General features: G+C 47.6%; 1 protein-coding gene across 1 annotated transcript in view; it reads right to left on the bottom strand.

The window, feature by feature from the left end:
• Window positions 1-17,705, bottom strand: part of DOCK3 (dedicator of cytokinesis 3) — a 455,873-nt gene that overhangs the window by 18,085 nt on the left and 420,083 nt on the right. Inside the window, exons 37-46 of the mRNA XM_062199955.1 lie at window positions 17,155-17,248; window positions 14,832-14,980; window positions 9,765-9,851; window positions 8,386-8,490; window positions 3,675-3,816; window positions 2,515-2,681; window positions 2,276-2,362; window positions 1,664-1,843; window positions 976-1,059; window positions 738-854 (exon numbers count right to left, since the gene is read on the bottom strand). Of these exons, the coding sequence (XP_062055939.1) occupies window positions 738-854; window positions 976-1,059; window positions 1,664-1,843; window positions 2,276-2,362; window positions 2,515-2,681; window positions 3,675-3,816; window positions 8,386-8,490; window positions 9,765-9,851; window positions 14,832-14,980; window positions 17,155-17,248 (1,212 nt within the window). The remainder of the gene's footprint in view (window positions 1-737; window positions 855-975; window positions 1,060-1,663; window positions 1,844-2,275; window positions 2,363-2,514; window positions 2,682-3,674; window positions 3,817-8,385; window positions 8,491-9,764; window positions 9,852-14,831; window positions 14,981-17,154; window positions 17,249-17,705) is intronic.

The following is a 17,705-nucleotide window of genomic DNA, read 5'->3' as shown; positions in this document are numbered from 1 at the left end:
CCGGTTTGAGTCCTGGCTGCTCCACTTCTGATCCAAAGTCCTTGGGCCCTTGTGCCCATGTGGGAGACCTGTAAGAAGCTTCTGGCTTCTGACTGTGGATCAGCTCAGCTCTGGCCACTGCAGCCATTTAGGGAGTAAACCAGCAGATGGAAGACCTCTCTCTCTGTCTCTACCTCTCTCTGTAACTCTGTCTTTCAAATAAATAAAACAAATCTTAAAAAAATAAATAAATAGCATGAAAGTACTAGGTTTTGCCAGATGTAAGCCTGGGTCACCAGACATGGAGGAAACTGACAGGGAGAGGGAGGAGGACAGAGAAAAGGAAGTTACGGTGGAAAGGTAAGGAGAGGAAAAAGAGAGATGAAGGGAGGCATGAAGATGGGGAGGGAGAGGAGAGGAGAAGGGAGATGAGAGTGTTGGCTCAGGCCACATCTTACCTCTTGAGACTCTTGGGATGAAAAATATCTCCCTACAGGTGGGCCATATCCTTTAGCTCTTTTCTTCAATATAATTAAAACCTCTACTCACTATCATGGTACCTGAAAAACTTTTCTTTGCCCTTGAATCTGACTCCTTCTTTGGGAGAGTGAGAAAGCGGATCCTGAGCACCTATCTCTGCCTTCTGCCCCTCTGTGGTAGGGACAGCTTCTTCCTCCCACTTTCGTCTGGCTTGTGGCACAGGTCTAGAGGAAATGACACCTGGTTCTGCAGCAGGAGCAGGACGTGGATCAGCTTACATGGTAGAGACTGGCCCGCATCATTTGGAATTGATCAATCAGCTTCTTGTGCAAAGGCCGCATTTCTGGGTGTACGAACTTCTCATGAACTGCTAGCCCAACTCCAAGGACGTGGACCTATAAGGGTGACAAACAAGGCCACTCTATCAACCAGGGAGCAGCCCCTGAGAATTACTGACATGTTGCAGTACATGGCCTTTTCCACAGGCCACGAGCCTCCAAGCCCTGCAAACCATACCTGCTCCTGCATGAGCTCCTTGAGCTGGGTGATCTTCTCAGCATCTCCTGGGTGCTTGGTTATGTAATCTTTATCAAAGAAGGCCTGTGACAGGAAAAGGTAAATCAGGAACACTTCCTAGGACTACTACTTAGATGCCCCCCCCCCCAGGAGGTCTGAGTCCAAAGGTGCCACCTAAAAGGCAGCCAGGCTGCTTCTTCATGGGTACACACACTAGTACCTCCCTCCTAGCCTGTTTGAACATCTGGTATTCAGAGATGTTTCTAGTTCTGAGAAGGACTGAAGGTGGCTACGTCTCCCAGAGCCTGAACAGCCTGCATAGGACAAGCAGGGTTGGTGGCCTGGGACCAGAGCCTAGCCTCTTAGCCAGCTTACAACTTGTTTCTCATATAGGGCTGGGCTTTAGGATGCCTCTTGGAGGCCATTTAACAATCCTTTCCTAATCAGATGGATTACCCATTTATCAGAGTTCAAAGAACAAAAATGAAGAAAGGGCCTACTAGGGAGCTGTGCCACAGGAATAAGGAGAAGTTGGGGGTTTCATCCCAGGGCCATCCCAAGTTAGCTTAGCAAGGAGACGGTCAGCTGGGAAGGCTGTCCATGGACACTGCGATCCTAAGAGGAGGAGCCTGCACAGCATCTCTCCATACAAGTACTGGCATGGGTTTCGGTTAGGGGCCCCGCTCACCTCCTGGTAGCGTGCAATGCCTCCATTAACAGCTGCATCAATGACACCATTCAGGCACATGCTGAGCAGGTTGATGTTGCCATGCACCTGCTTGTGCTGATATTGGCTGATCAGGGCCCGCAGCTCCTGGTTCTTATTCTCAACAACTTGGATGGCATTCTCCAGAGGGCTCACCTCCACCTGGGGCACACAGCACAGTGTCATCCAGGACTCATCATGTTCCTGAGAGTAGGGATCTAAGACTTCTGATGTTGGTTCCATTTTCTTGCTTCTAGGGACTTCAGACCCCTTGACCCTTTCTATTTTTCCTTTCTGATTTACAGGCACTTGGAAGCACAGCAAATATTGAAGAGCACTAGTTTTGAAATCAGAGTGCTCCAGCTTCCTGAATGGTTTTCTTCTCTGTAAAATGGAACCTTAAAAATAGTGTGGTCTAGGGATACTGTGTGCATTGGATAAGAGCAGTACACAGCTCCTAGCACAGGAATGATCTGGGGGAGCCTAGGGCAGGCAAGTGGCTGAAATGCTCTTTCGTTAGTCCTTAGAGAAAGGTCCCAGAGCTAGTGCTGAGGGAGCAGTGTGACGCACAGCCCTGTCTGAGTCGTGTCTCACCAGTTCCCTCCTCTCCACTTCGAACCATCGAGAGATGCCAGGCAAGCTGTGGGTCAAAGTCAGTGTGGTGCGTTCAATCCACAGGCTCTGCAAGGAGGGCACAGGCAAGTGCAGGCAGTTAGGCAAGTTTTGCCACACCCTACCTACCCTAGGGGTCTAACAGTGACAAGAACCCAAAAAAGTGTGCTCTCCCCTGGACTTGCTGTGAGCTCTGCCCCTGCTTTCCTAGATTTGTTCACCTTGAATTCATTCTCCTTGTCCTTGGGGCCTTTATGAAAAGGCCTGTCGTACCGGAACTTCCTCACATTGTTGACACGATAGAAGCTCTTGACGCGATCCGGGACCCTATCCATCTGCAGAACATCCACATAATCTGGAATGGGCGTCACTGCATAGATCTGCAAGTCTGGGCAGGAAGTGAAGGGGAAACCCAGGCGTGCCAAAGCAATGGACCTGAACTGCTGACCCCTGTCATCTCCAAGGAGAGAAGAGCACACTAGCCTGATCTCTATTGGAAGCGGAGGCGGAGGCAGCAGATCTCAAAGGGGCAAATCAGGCCCAAGCTCGCTTAGTAATCTCTCTCTGCCTCTCTCCCTCCCTGCTTCAGTAGTGAGCCTCTTGAGCACCCAGTCAAGTGTTCTCTGCTGCCCTTTAAGAAAGAAGGGAAAAAAAGAGTAGATCTCCACTCCACAGGAGAGAGAGAAGGTTACAAGGTCCTGGGCTTGCCTCCCACTCCCTTGACACAAATTATATTTACTGCAAAACAACTTTTAATACTATTTGGAGTACTGGTGGAGAGAAAACAGATTGGGGTCTGCTTGCCCTCCCCTCTCTGGAACAAGTATGCCACAGTCTTAGTGGCTATCACATGGTCTCCAAGAAAGTTGGGTGAGGGAGGGTAAAGGGCAGGCCCATGTAAGCATTCAATTCCCATGTGCCAACAAACCACAGGCACTTCTATTTCCTTCTGCTCCCTGCATGCCTGGATCTCTGACAAAGACGAGGGGCAGTCACAGTGCACAAGGGAATGGAGCAGAACACAGCACAGGTGGTATCCCTGTGACAAGAGCCCTGGTCCATCCTGCACAGTGATTACTCCTGACTCGCTGGGCAGGCCCCTCATAGGGCAGGGAGGACTAAGCTGCTGGTAGCAGTCAGCCTGAGGGATAAAGGCTCCACTGAAGTCTTGCTTAGGGGTATCCACAAGCCACCCATGGGTAAGGGCATGCCACTGTTTCCTCTGGGAGGCAGGAGTATCTTGCTAGGTATGGATTCAGTGCTAAGAACACACACAGGTTCAGGACTAGGGGTAACCTGGCCTGTGAAGGGGCCAGGGGCAGCTGACTGAGTGGGACTCACCTCCCAGGGCCCCTCCCCCCAGTCAAGTGTCAAAAGATACACTGGGCATCGCACTGTAGGATGGCGTCGTCAGGATGGTTGGGGTGCTGCATGGCGACAGCCTGTGGGAACTCGCTGAGCATCCGCTGTTGGAAGGCCTCCAGCCTCTCGTAGTCATGGCCACGGCACACGTATTCTTTGTTCTGCCACAAACATGAAAGCACACTCCATGCTTCACCTGAAATCCCCTACCTTAACTTTGTAGTCAGTAGTTAATCATCCTACAAATATATCCCAGGAACTCTCTTCTTCTTCTTCTTCTTTTTTTTTTTTTAAAGATTTATTTATTTGTTTGAAAGAGTTACAGAGAGAGAAGGAGAGGCAGAGAGAGAGAGAGAGAGAGAGAGAGAGAGAGAGAGAGAGAGAATGGTCTTCCATCCGCTGGTTCACTCTCCAATTGGCTGCAATGGCCAAAGCTATGCTGATCTGAAGCCAGGAGACAGGAGCTTCTTCTGGGTCTCCCACATGGGTGCCGGGGCCCAATGACTTGGTGCACCTTCCACTGCCTTCCTAGGCCATAGCAGAGAGCTGGATCAGAAGTGGAGCAGCTGGGATTCGAACTGGTGCCCACATGAGATGCCGGCACCACAGGCGGCAACTCTACCTGCTATGTCACAGTGCCAGCCCCAAGAAGTCTCTTTTGCACCAGGCCCTTAGGCATGGGGCATAATGCTGAGTCCCTGTCTTAAAGGGGATGACAGTCAAGGAGGAAGAGGGACAGATGGAGGCAGAACTGCATGGTGGTATGCAGTCTTGGGGGTGATGTACAGGATACTTGGATACCTTAGCCACAAAGGGAAGCAAGGTGGGGGGTGGAATTTTAGAAACATCTTGTTGGGGCTGGCGCTGTGGTGCAGCGGGTTAAAGCACTGGCCTGAAGCACCGGCATCCCATATGGGTGCTGGTTCTAGTCCCAGCTGCTCCTCTTCTGATCCAGCTCTCTGCTGTGGCCTGGGAAAGCAGCAGAAGATGGCCGAAGCGCTTGCGTCCCTGCACCCACATGGGAGACCCAAAGGAAGCTCCTGGCTCTTGGCTTTCGATAGGAGTGAACCAGAGGATGGAAGACCTCTCTCTCTGTCTCTGCCTCTCTCTGTAACTTTGTCTTTCAAATAAAATAAATCTTTTTTTTTTAATTTTTTTTTTATTCCGGAATAATTTTTTTTTTTTTTGACAGGCAGAGTGGACAGTGAGAGAGAGAGACAGAGAGAAAGGTCTTCCTTTGCCGTTGGGTCACCCTCCAATGGCCGCTGTGGCCGGTGCGCTGTGGCCGGTGTGCTGTGGCCGGCGCACTGCGCTGATCCGAAGGCAGGAGCCAGGAGCTTCTCCTGGTCTCCCATGGGGTGCAGGGCCCAAGCACTTGGGCCATCCTCCACTGCCTTCCCGGGCCATAGCAGAGAGCTGGCCTGGAAGAGGGGCAACCGGGACAGAATCCGGCGCCCCGACCGGGACTAGAACCCCGTGTACCGGCGCCGCAGGTGGAAGATTAGCCTAGTGAGCCGCGGCGCCAGCCCAATAAAATAAATCTTAAAAAAAAAAAGAAACATCTTGTTTAAAAGATAGTCCTGAAAGGCCCACACAGATTAGTCTAGCAGGGAGGAGTAGGAAAGGATAATGAAGTAGGTACAGTGACGACCAGGGCAACAACAGCCAAGACAAGAAAAGGAAAGGTTTGTGTGTGTGAACAACTTGCAAAACGGTGGCTGAAGATCCCAGCATGTTTTCAAGGGACAACTGCTATGGGAGCCACCAAAGAATTCTAAATAGGGGTGGGGTAACTAGGTATGTGCTTTTGAAGGATCACTTTTATCAGCTGTAAGAAACAGTCTAAACATTGCCCAACGCCCAGGAAGTATTCAGTAATTGTAAGCACCTTTGACAGTAAATTTCGTTGCAAATGTGTTAGCAGAACAAATCAACATCACGTTTCTTACAATCTTATGTTATATTATATTTGGTTTGTGTTAGGTCTTAGTTTTTCTCTTTGTGGACTGAAGTCTCTTGGTGGACAAGGCACCCTGCCTCCCCTACAACCCCTGCTGTGCTGCTGACCCCACAGCGAGGTCAGGAGTGGAAGGCTGGTTTCCTTTGAAACCAACTAGTGACATAGTTTTCAGACTATCAGACCCATTTCACCAAAGAGGTGCCAGGCATTGGCAGCCCCTTCCCAACATGTCTTCAGAAGAAGAGAGAAAAAGAGAGAGGCTACACAGGGCCAGCCATATGCTTCTCAGACAGGGATGATCACAGGCCTTGATGGAAGACATCAAGCTGTTCAAAACAGACTTCTGTCGCCTTTTTATTTCTTCTCTTACTATGAGAGAACTCAGCTAAGGCTGGGCCATGTGTCCAGATGAATCAGAAGGGCAATACCAGAGGGGAAGTCAAGGTCAGGAGGAAAAGGTTGGCCAGGCTAACATCAAAGGACAGAGAAATTTCTAAGTCTCTTACTTGATAAACAGAACCAGCAAAGAAAGTACAGCAGTCTGACGGTACCCACATAGGTTGAACCTAGGACCCCTGTGGACACCACAACCTGTAGATGCTCAAGTTCCTTATATAAAATGGTGTAGTATTCATATACAACTTAGGCCATCCTCCTGTATATTTTACATCTTCTCTGGATTACTTATACTACCTAATACAATAGAAATGCTTTATAAACAGTGGCTACACTAAATTATTTAGGGAATAATGACAAGAAAAATTTCTTACACATTCAGTACAGAGCTAACTGTCTTTTCCTCGTATTTTCAATCTGCCGTTGGCTAACTGTATAAGAATTGATCTTTCATGTTCACTCAAGTATGTAAAACTCTCACCAGGATCTGTTCACGGGTGAAATGAAGGGAAATACAAATTCCCCCAAGAAGGGAAGGCTGAATATTTTCCGGTCTCCTTGAAGATTTGTAATCACATTTGTGAGGCAAGGCAGGCAGATGGTCCAGAGAAATCAAGCTGACAGAGCTAAAGTAATAAATGGACTGTGTTCATGGGTGGTGAAGGAGTAGAGGAAGACGGCACACAGTGCTGAGGCTTGCTGCTGGCCTCATATCTGTTCATTTAGGCAGGAGCCCCAACATCCCCAAACAAGACAAAACCGGCTTTTACTTTGTCCTCACCATCTACAATCAAAAACAGCTACTTCCATTGGGACGTATTCCATTTCCCACAGATGAACTCAGCGACTGAAGGAAGGAAAGGCTAGGAAAACCTGTATGCATGAATCACAGCTCACAGAGACTTGTCCCTATGTGGAGACGGGATGAACTGATGAGTAGCACTTCCTAATACCCTTTGCTATTCTCCTTCCTTTATAAGAGCCCTTGAAGCCACATCTGGACATTCAGTTTGTAAAAGAACTTTCTGGAGATGCTTTTGGTTTCACTTCTTGAGTAATTCCTGCCACCTCTTTTGCTGACCTCCACTCTCTACTATTGTAAAATGAGGCATGCTGATGGGGCAGCAACTAGGCTACTACCAAAATGTCAGGGAGGGGGATCACTACAAGTGAAGTTGTGAAAGTTCCTAAGAACTTTCTCTACTCACTCCCATTCTGTTACCAAGAACACTCCTTTGGAACAGAGTGGAGCCTTCTGGGGATCTCAACCAGGCAGGATGAACTTGCTGCCCTATTGTTACCAGTTCCCACACAGATCATTTTTCCTTTTAGCCTAAAATGATTACTGTCCAGGAAAAGCGCAAGTTGACCCATCTTACATTTGAAATGTGATTATCCTGGGCTTTGTTGCTAGCAGACTGAATTTTGTTTTCAGGTTATCAAGTCCAGTAGACTAAAGCAACTTCTCGAGTAAGACAGGATCCCAAACATATCAATGCTATGAACAAACCTATGAACTTTCTTAGTTGCTTGCTGAGATGTGTGGACACTGAACTTTAGTGAGATACTGGAATCTGGAACAATCAGAGCTGGTCTTAGGTTTAGCTCCAGGGCCTATTCATCTGGACAGCTTCATTTAGGTCATGTGAGAACAACTCTCTGGGGAATAGCCTGCAAGCCCAGGCTGACTACTCATGGGGTTCGTGGGTTATACAGAATAAATTAGAAAATCACACTTGCTCAACAGTGCCAGCAAGTCTATACTCGGTCATCTCTTCCACACTGCTTATATTCCAGCCCAGCCTTCTCTGGAATGCTGTTGTCATCCTGGGTCAGAGAACTGGCTGCCTAGAAGAGGCCTTCCACATCTAGGCTTCATCTTGGCAGCTCTGGTAAGGGCCCTGGGGAACTAAGGGGACTGTCTCCCTAGTGTTCTCAAAGTGCAGTTCTCCATCCTGGCTGTGCCAGCTCCAGTGCAGCCAAGAGGGGAGAACCCCATCCTAGCTGAGAGACTCCAGGAAGCTAGGCTGCTGAGGTCAGGGCTGCCCAGTGCCCTGCTGGCAGAGAGTAGTGGAATGGGAGGTCCAGGCAGCAAAGGCAGAAGCAGGAAGTCACCTATGGGCAATTCCTAGAAGCTGGTTACTTCCTAAAGGAACTTTGTTGATTTAGTAGGAAAACCACATTCACTCATTTGTGGTAGTTACAGAACAAGACAGCAGACTGAAACAGCTGGAGCTGTTAGCTAAAATCCTTTTGTTGACTAGTTAGTTTTTTGGAAAGAAGTATTCAGCAGAATAGACAAAAAAAAAGTACAAGTTTTAAGTGAATTATGTATATAAAATACAAGTGCTTGTGACCCTTTGAATGGACTCACCCGAAGGAAGAAAGGAAACTTCCTGCCGTAGAAGCCAACACGAAAGAACTCAGGCTCCAGGCGCTGCTGCTCCATAATGTTGTCGTAGTAGCTGGCCTCCATTTTCTGTGAACCAGAAAAGTAACTGCCTTCAGGGTGGCTTAACTGCTTCTGGTGCCAGAGCAAATTCTCCTAGGCAACTCAATCTGGGTAAGGATGAAGTGAGTCCCTAGCCATGGCTAGCTTCTCTCCATGGAGTTGCATCATGCAAGAAGAAGTCCTCCTCCACAGCTGTCTGATGGTGGGCTGGGGACAGGCTTACTCTCTGCAGCCCTGTGCAGTTGCCCTCAATGTTCTTCCAGGGGATGTATCTGCCCCATGGAGATATGGGCTTCCTGCACATGAGGACACACATTTTATACTGACCTTTTATGCCCAGGGATTTCTGGTTTTAACTGACACTCACTCCACAGGTTGATCTCTTACTTGGAGCTGCAATTCTTAGTGCTATTTCATCAAGTACAATTCATCCACTCTTGTTTGTCAATCACCTGATTAAAGATGCTAACAACCATAGTGAGGAAGGATCAGCTGCAAGCATCATTGGCACTGGTTTCAGCTTAGGTATTAAACTTGGAAAGGTAATCAATACATATGGTGTCTGTCATAACCAAGTTGGTAAGCATTTTAGTTTTGGCCCACCCAGCTTTGTGTTCAGAAAAAAAGGACTGATTTTCCTGGCAAGATGGCTCTCATGTATGCAATCAAGCCAGCCTGCTTAGGGAGCCGTGACCTTTAAGAACCAGTCAAGGGCTGCTGGTAAAGGACCATACCAAAGCCCCAATCTAGATCAAGGAACAAAGGAGATAAAGGTACCATTAAGAGGAGGGTGCAGGGAAGATGAGATGAGACTGCTGGTCTCTTTTAGCTGAGGAAATCAATTGCTACTTTGGTTCAGAACTCAGGATCAGAGAGCAGGAAACATTTGGTGCAGACTCTGAATATTTTGCTTCAAGAAGGGAGCAAGAACAGGTACTTAAAAGTGACTACAAGCCAAAATGGGGAAAACTCTTAACAAAGCTTTTAGAGAAAGAATCCTTAAACAAACCAGCATTAAACAGAACTATGAGGTTGAGTTGCCACTTTCCCTTTGAAACTCCCATCCTATTCTGCCTATGCTGGCTTCTCCCCTCCCCAATCACCAGTAGCCCCTGGGGTCCAGATTATACAATCATTTGTCAGGTACGTGTTTTGGTTCCTCAGTCAGAATACAAGTGTCATGCTTCTGTACAGCAATAAATTAAAGGTTGGGCTCCTGGTGAATGTTCACTAGAATTGATGCCCAGAGGGTCCTGGGCACCTCTGGTCAGGGCTGGGGTCAGGAAAGGGGCCAAGCTCACCCGAATCCAGCTGAGGCTCTGATAGTCGTAGAGGCTCTCATACTGACATGCCAGCTCCCTGCACAGTGGGATCCCAAACTCCCAGCTCTGCATCAGAAATAGGAACAGGATTTCAGCACCTCGGGCAATCCCAGAATGGCCCATACGTACATCAAACATACCAGAGGTTACAACAAGACTTCCTGTAGCTTCAACTCATATGTCACAAAGAACATACGCCTCTAAACTAATGTGCGGAGCGCAGCACACAGCTTGGTGGCTTTCTAGCCCAAGCACGGTTTTCGGGTCTCTGCTCAAATGTCTTCACCTCTAAGAGGCCTTCCTCAACTACCTTGTCAAGGACAAGTACTTCCCTGTCCATTACTGTTTTTTTTTTTTTTTTGTGAACAGAAGTCTTTTTTTTTTTTAAGATCCATTTATTTATTCGAAAGTCAGAGTTACACAGAGAGAAGAGAGGCAGAGAAAGAGAGAAAGAGAGAAAGAGAGAAAAAGAGAGAGAGAGAGAGAGAGAGAGAGAGGTCTTTCATCCGCTGGTTCACTCCTCAATTGACTGCAAGGGCCAGAGCTGCACCGATCCAAAGCCAAGAGCCAGGAGCTTCTTTTGGGTCTCCCACTCAGGCACAGGTACTTTCACAGCCATAGCAAACAAGCTGCATTGGAAGTGGAGCAGTAGGGACTCGAATTGGTACCCATATGGGATGCTGGCACTGCAGGCGGCAGTCTTACTTGCTACACCACAGCGTTGGCCCCCCCATTACTGTTTGTTCCTCTGAAGCTGTCCAATCAAAAAAAATTTTTTAAAGATTTATTTACCAGCCGGCACCGCGGCTCACTTGGCTAATCCTCCGCCTGCGGCACCGGCACCCCAGGTTATAGTCCCGGTTGGGGCACTGGGTACTAGTCCTGGTTGCTCCCCTTCCAGTCCAGCTCTCTGCTTTGGCCTGGGAAGGCAGTGGAGGATGGCCCAAGTTCTTGGGCCCTGCACCCGCATGGGAGACCAGGAGCAAGCACCTGGCTCCTGGCTTCGGATAGGCGCAGTGCGCCGGCCTCAGCACGCTGGTCGGAGTGGCCATTTGGGGGGTGAACCAACGGAAAAAGAAGACCTTTCTGTCTCTCTCACTGCCTGTCAAAAAAAAAAAAAGATTTATTTACCTATTTGAAAGTCAGAGTTATACAGAGAAAGGAGAGGCAGAGAGAGAAAGAGAGAGGTCTTCCATCCGATGGTTCACTCCCCAGTCGGCCGCAATGGCTGGAGCTGTACTGATCCAAAGCCAGGAGCCAGGTGCTTCCTCCTGGTTTCCCATGCCGGTGCAGGGGCCCAAGCACTTGGGCCATCCTCCACTGCCCTCCTGGGCCACAGCAGAGAGCTGGACTGGAAGAGGAACAGTCGGGACTAGAACCTGGTGCCCATATGGGATGTCGGCGCCGCAGGCAGAGGATTAACCAAGTGAGCCACAGCACCGGCCCTGCTCTCTGCTATGGCCTGGGAAAGCAGCAGAAGATGGCCCAAGTCTTTGGACTTCTGCACCTGTGTGGGAGACCCAGAAGAATCTCCTGGCTCCTGGATTTGGATAGGCCCAGCTCTGGCCGTTGCAGCCATTTAGGGAGTGAACCAGTGGATGGAAGACCTCTCTCTGTCTCTCCCTCTGACACTCTGTAACTCTTTCAAATAAATAAATAAATCTTATAAAAACTTTTAAATTAGTTTTTTCTTTGTTAGAGCGAGTGAGAGAAAACACTTCCATTCATTGATTTATTGGCCAAGTATACACAATGGAAGGGGTCTGGGCTTGAAGCTGGGAGTCAGGAATACAATCCAGGTCTCCTTTGTGAACCATCACTGTCACCTCCCCGAGTCTGCATTGGTAGGAAGCTGGAGTCAGGAATCAGATCCAGGAAGTAAATCTACTACTCCAACGTGGGACACTAGCGTCTTAACTGCTTGGCAAAATGCCTGTTCCTTGAAGTTATATTACTTAAAAAAGAAATATTAGGGTTGGTGTTGTGGTACAGTGGATTAAGTTGCTGTCTGCAATGCTAGAATCCTATATGGGTGCTGGCTCAAGTCCTAGCTGGTCTACTTCTGACCCAGCTCTCTGCTAATGCACCCAGGAAAGCAGTGGAAGATGGCTCAAGTCTTTGGGTCCCTGCATCCAAGTGGGAGACCTAGATGGAGTTCTAGTCTCCTGGTTTTGCCCTGGCCCAACCCTGGCCATTGTGGCCATTTGGGGAGTGAATCTGCAGATAAAAGATTTTCTCTCTCTGTCACTCTAACTCTCCTTTTTAAATAAATAAACAAATCTTTTAAAAATTTTGCTTTTCTTGTATTAACCTTGATTAGATGATAATCTGCATGAGGACAGAAATCCAGTTTATATACTTCATTCTCAGAGCCTAGAACAATGCTAAGCATACACTTGGTATTTATTTAATGAGTTAATGAAGGAAATGCGGACCTTTAAATTAAGATCATTTAAGCTAAGAAAGAAATATGGAAACTAAGGTGGGCACCCGGGAACTTGGTGCTGGGTCTGAAAATTTCCTTTGAGGGAAGTTTTGAACCTTAAGATAGGCTTCAGCTGATCCTCGTCTAGTGGGTCCCCAGGCTATTACTATGGAGTGACCCATTATGGTGACAGATGTATCCCACAGGTGCCTGAGGAAAGCTGAAGTGGCCTTCACTAATAGGCACTATTGTCTATTCCTCCTTTTATTTTCCTTTTTAAAAAAACATGTATTTGTTTCTACTTGAAAGAGATACAGAGGGAGAGACAGAGAGGGATCTTCCATCCACTGGTTCGCTCCTCAGATGACCACAATGGCTGGGGCTAGGCCAAGTGGAAGCAAGGAGCCAGGAGCTTCTTCTAGGTCTCCCACATGGGTGGCAGGGGCCCAAGTACTTGGGCCATCTTCCTGTGCTTTTCCCAAGCCATTAGCAGGTAGCTGGATTGGAAGTGGAGGAACTGGGATACAAACCGGAACCCATGTGGCATGTTAGCATTCCAGGTGGTGGCTTTACCCACTATGCCACAATGTTGACCCCTTTCTCTTCCTTTTAATAGAGTTTTCTTTCTGCTGGATAGACTGGGAGTCATTGGTGTGCCTGATGTTTACTCAGTACTAATTAAAAAAAAAATTTTTTTTTTTCCCACAGGCAAGTGGATAGTGAGAGAGAGAGAGACAGAGAGAAAGGTCTTCCTTTTTGCCGTTGGTTCACCCTCCAATGGCCGCTGCGGCCAGCGCATCTCGCTGATCCGAAGGCAGGAGCCAGGTACTTCTCCTGGTCTCCCATGTGGGTGCATGGCCCAAGCACTTGGGCCATCCTCCACTGCCTTTCCGGGCCATAGCAGAGAGCTGGCCTGGAAGAGGGGCAACCGGGACAGAATCCGGTGCCCTGACCGGGACTAGAACCCAGGGTGCCGGCGCCGCAAGGCAGAGGATTAGCCTGTTAAGCCCCGGCGCCGGCCCTAATTAAAAATTTTAACACAGGAATTTTCAAACATATAGAACAGTAGAGAGCATGTAAGAATTGGATCTGGATAAATCTCCACTCCATGCTGATGAATGCTCACACCATGCTTGTGCTGTTTGGTGGGCTTTCTGGGCATCCAGGTCAGCTAGATGCCAGAAGGACAGGTCTAAATTTGTGCCAATGAGGGGCCCTAGGTCAGGCCTTTACTAGGAAAGTAGGCTCAGGCCTAGGACTGCGGATCAGTTACACGGGCTGGCTGACACTGAGTACAGACCTTCCTTCTGGGCTAGGTTATAGAGAACTGTGGTTTTGAAAAGGTTTCTTACTTACTGGTGCATTCTCTTCAAGAGTAAATGTTTTTTCAGTGAATATTTCAACAAAGCAGTCTCATGTAAAATGAATAATGCTTCTGATTCATGGGCAAAAATCATTCATGTTTAAATATTTCTTTTTAATGATGAAAAAACTCATTAAAAAAACTCTAATTTCTATTTATTTGAGTAAGGGGCTCAGCCACTACAGTTCTTTGAATGATCCTATTTCCATTTTTTTTTCTTCTTAAAAGATTTCTTTTTCATTTATTTGAAAGTTACAGAGAGGAGCAGAGTCAGAGAGAGAGGGAGGGAGAGAGAGATCTGGTTCACTCCCCAAGTGGCCACAATTGCAGGGGTTGGGCCAGGCCAAAGCCAAGAGTCTGGAGTTTTCTCTGGGACTTCCAGGTGGGTGCAGGGGTTCAAGCACTTGTGCCATCCTCTAAACACTTTCCCAGGTGGATTAGCAAGGAGTTGGATCGGAAGTGGAGCAGCCAAGATTCTAACTGGCACCCATATAAGATGCTGGCCTCACAGGCAGAGATTTAACCTGCTATGCCACCACACCGCCCTCACTACTTTAACTTTTCAAAATATGGTCAAATCTGAGTAATGAGAGAATGGCTTCAGCGAGTTATATACCCAGCCTTCCAGTCATTGCAAGGGCCACACTCAATGGTCAGTGGTCAAAGGGCACCACAGAGAACTCTCCCAGAGATGGGAGGAGGGTGGTCAGGAAGCCCCTACAAAGACTGAACCAGCACTGACAATGCTGCCAACCCCAAAGAATCAAGTCTGATGAACAGTAATCTCAATACAAGGAGGCCAGGCTGTGCAGTAAGGAAGGGAAATCCAAGATAAGAAATGTACCAGTACAAGGTGGTGTAGGCTTCCTTTGACCATGAATAAAATCTGTTCAGTTTTACCCCTCACATTTTCTATGGCAGCAGAATAGAAAGCCACATCAATTCTTTAAGTAGATCTAACAAATTCAAATGAAGTTCCAGTAGTCTCTGCTATAGGAGCATTAGCATTTACAGATTGCAAAGCTGGTATGTGGGGTTTTCTCATACACCCGCAACCTGGAAAAGACTGCCTTCCAAGCCACAGAATTTAGCTATTTTTTTCTCCAGAGAAAATAAAACTGATATGCACAAGGGCACCCACCCATTGACCACCCTACTCACTACCCTGTGCAGTTGCTACCAACCCTATAGTGTCAAGATGTCATATGTGCATTACAGCAAAAGCTGAAGGCTAAAAGGCTTGCCTAATGACACCTACCTTGCCTTTGTTGAAGTAGTGGATGATCTTCCGGCACAGTCCCTCTTTCCGCTGCCATTCTGTCTGAGATGGGTAGTGGAGGAATTCCCGCAGTGGTCGGTCCTCCCACTGCAGCAGCTCACAGTAGAGGAGCAGGGTGAATGCAGCCTCTGTGGGGGATAGGCAGCTTCCTCTCAGGGCCCAGGAGCAGCCTGGTACCAGGGGACTGTGCTGAACACATGCCAGGACAAGGCAAGTGCAGCTCAGGTCAGGAATACTGGATATCAAAGATTAGGCAGTAAGATTGCCCAGCAAGCCAACAACCCTTGTCCATGGCATTGAAGGAGTCAAAGATCCTGGTAGACACCTTCCTACCATGGCCTGGTCACCTGCTTAGGGCTCCAGATAAAAAATAAAGAATGGCTCAGCAAGCAGAGTTTGTGCACAGACTGCCTTGCTTTGGGAGACACTGACATGTCAGAGTTCTTAGGTACCTTTTTGTTCAACTGATACAACTTCCCTTCCAACTTTCTTATAAATGGCACTTGGGATAAGCACTGACCAAGGCTTCCCTCAGCCCTCCCTCAGCCACTCTCGTTGTCTTCAGCTCTATTTTCTGTCCTCAGCATGGCCCTGGGAATGACCCTTTCTCTTCATCTTTTCAGTTTCTAATAAGATCAAATTGTAATTGTGTGATGGGCCTGGAGTAGAGGCTCCATTACTGGAGGAAACTAAATTGATACCGAACTCTGAGTGGAGGCCTAGCAACACTTTACTTGTGGAACAGTTAAGAGGAGGTGATGCAAAAACACAGTAAGTAGTGTGGCTCCCTGAATTCCAGGAGATAAGTCGCACTGAGTGGCAGCCACTGCTCAGGATCCTCATTACAGAGTCCTCTCTTATTCCTTTTGGTCTCTTTAGTGGGAACCTTCTACTGGCAAGCTAATTTGTTCTAGCTTCTGCCTGGCTTTCAAGGCTCTACTCTACCTATGACTATGAAGAATCTCATTTCTAATCATTTTGTGACCCACTTTTTGTTTCATCCAGGTTTGTCTGTGCAACTCTCTAGGGTCCTCATCCTGGCTTGTCTGTGTCCTTGCCACTAGAACCTCCTGGGCAGGGACACACACTCCTTGCAGGATCTGAATCTGGGAAACTTCTTCCCTCAGAGGACAGAGGAGCCTTTTCTCTCTGTGGCACTCACAGCCTTCCTCTGGAATTTTGAAAATAATGTAAAATATTGTTTTCCCTGTGCGTATTCTTTGCAGATACTGGAGGCACCAAAGACAAGGCTTAACTCCTTTCTCTATCCAAATCCCTGACTCAGCCTCTCATTCATGGCCCAGACCTCCCAAGCTTTAGCAAATGCCTCTACAGATAAACAGAGCTTATCAAAGTCTTTTTCTTCACTACTCTCTCAAATGATTGTTGGCATCATAGGTGGAAGTGGCTGCAGAGAATGGCAGATCCAGCTCAGTCACTTTAGATTTAATTCTTGTCAAGTTGTACTATCAGAAGAGGTGCCATATATGCCAAACCCTCCATAACATCTACAGATAAAGATGGCAGATTCTCTGTTTCTGCAAATCCATCCAGTTCTAGTCATAGCTGAAAATTAAGATAGCTTGAATTTCCTGTTAGGTCACACAAATTCAAGTCCTGTACTCTAAGGGCCAAGAAATAGTATCTGGTCATCACAGCCAAGATGTGTGTATTGGGTGAACTATGGCAAAAAGTGATTAGAAAGAACACACATGCATCACACATATACTCTATTGATTCAGTGTGGCTCTCAGTAAACTGAGTATGACAGGCATTTGGAAATGTTTTAAAATTTGTTCTGGATAGAAAGGCCTAGTAATGGATTAAACTGTAGATACATGAAAGAGCCCCTGAGTGGCCTGTCAAGAAGTCAGATGAACTCTGCACACTCTATACTGGGAGCTCAATGTGGGCTGCTGTGCAGTGATAAGGGAAGAGGCTAGACTTCGAGGTGGACCTGTCTGTGAGTTCTGGAAGTCCAAGGGTAAGGGGGATATTCTTTTGTAGTGCTATCACTTGACTCTGGATTTGAAGGCCCTAAGAAAAGCTATATTCATGAGGACAGGACACTTTAAAGCTGATGCACCAGAATTTGGGGGTCACCCTTGAGGTCTCAGAGGGGTGGACAGTGGAGGACATGGCATGAAGGCACAAGAGGAAGTTCTTCTGCTTACTCTGTACCACATGCCACAAGGGAGCTGGAGGAAATGCCCCAACTCTCTGCTGAGAGCTGACAGGCACACCTGTCTGGAGACTCTCTGCTACCTAAGGGCAGATGCAGCTCTCATTTCTCCTTACTCACCTGTGTAGTTTTCGGCCTGCAAATGCATATCACAAAGCTTATGGATATAGCGGATATACATCTCTTCTTTGTTAATCTCAGATTTGTAGAAGTTCTTTAAGGGATAAAAGGAAACACAAATAAATATGAGAGCATCTGCCACATGGGGAGGCCATACCTGAGCTCCAGGTAGCCAGCCAAAGCCCTGGATGTGTCAGGTAAGAGGGGGAGGGTGGACTCTGGAGGCAGCCAGTACCAGAAAGACAGGGCCAGCCAGAAAGAAGGACTGTTAGAGTGAAACTACAGGCAGGTATATCATGGCTCTGAGTAGTGTGAAAGCGGAAGGGCAGACCGAGGATCAAGGCAGGTTGTGAATCAGGGTAGGTCAGGGTTGGCAGGGCACTGGCAAGAGGCCAGGCTAGAGTTCTGCCCAAAGAAAAGCTCATATCAGTCCTTTCCCAATTGGAAATATGGCTGGTAAGAATCAGGCCTCCAAGATACAAGTAAGAGTTGATGTCCTGCCTCAAACCCTTATTACACACATAAATTATAGAAAGTCAAGTAAATCACAG

The sequence above is a fragment of the Lepus europaeus genome, chromosome 9 (assembly GCF_033115175.1).
Source record: "Lepus europaeus isolate LE1 chromosome 9, mLepTim1.pri, whole genome shotgun sequence".
Lineage (NCBI taxonomy): Eukaryota > Metazoa > Chordata > Mammalia > Lagomorpha > Leporidae > Lepus > Lepus europaeus.
This window is presented reverse-complemented; position numbering and strand designations above follow the sequence as displayed.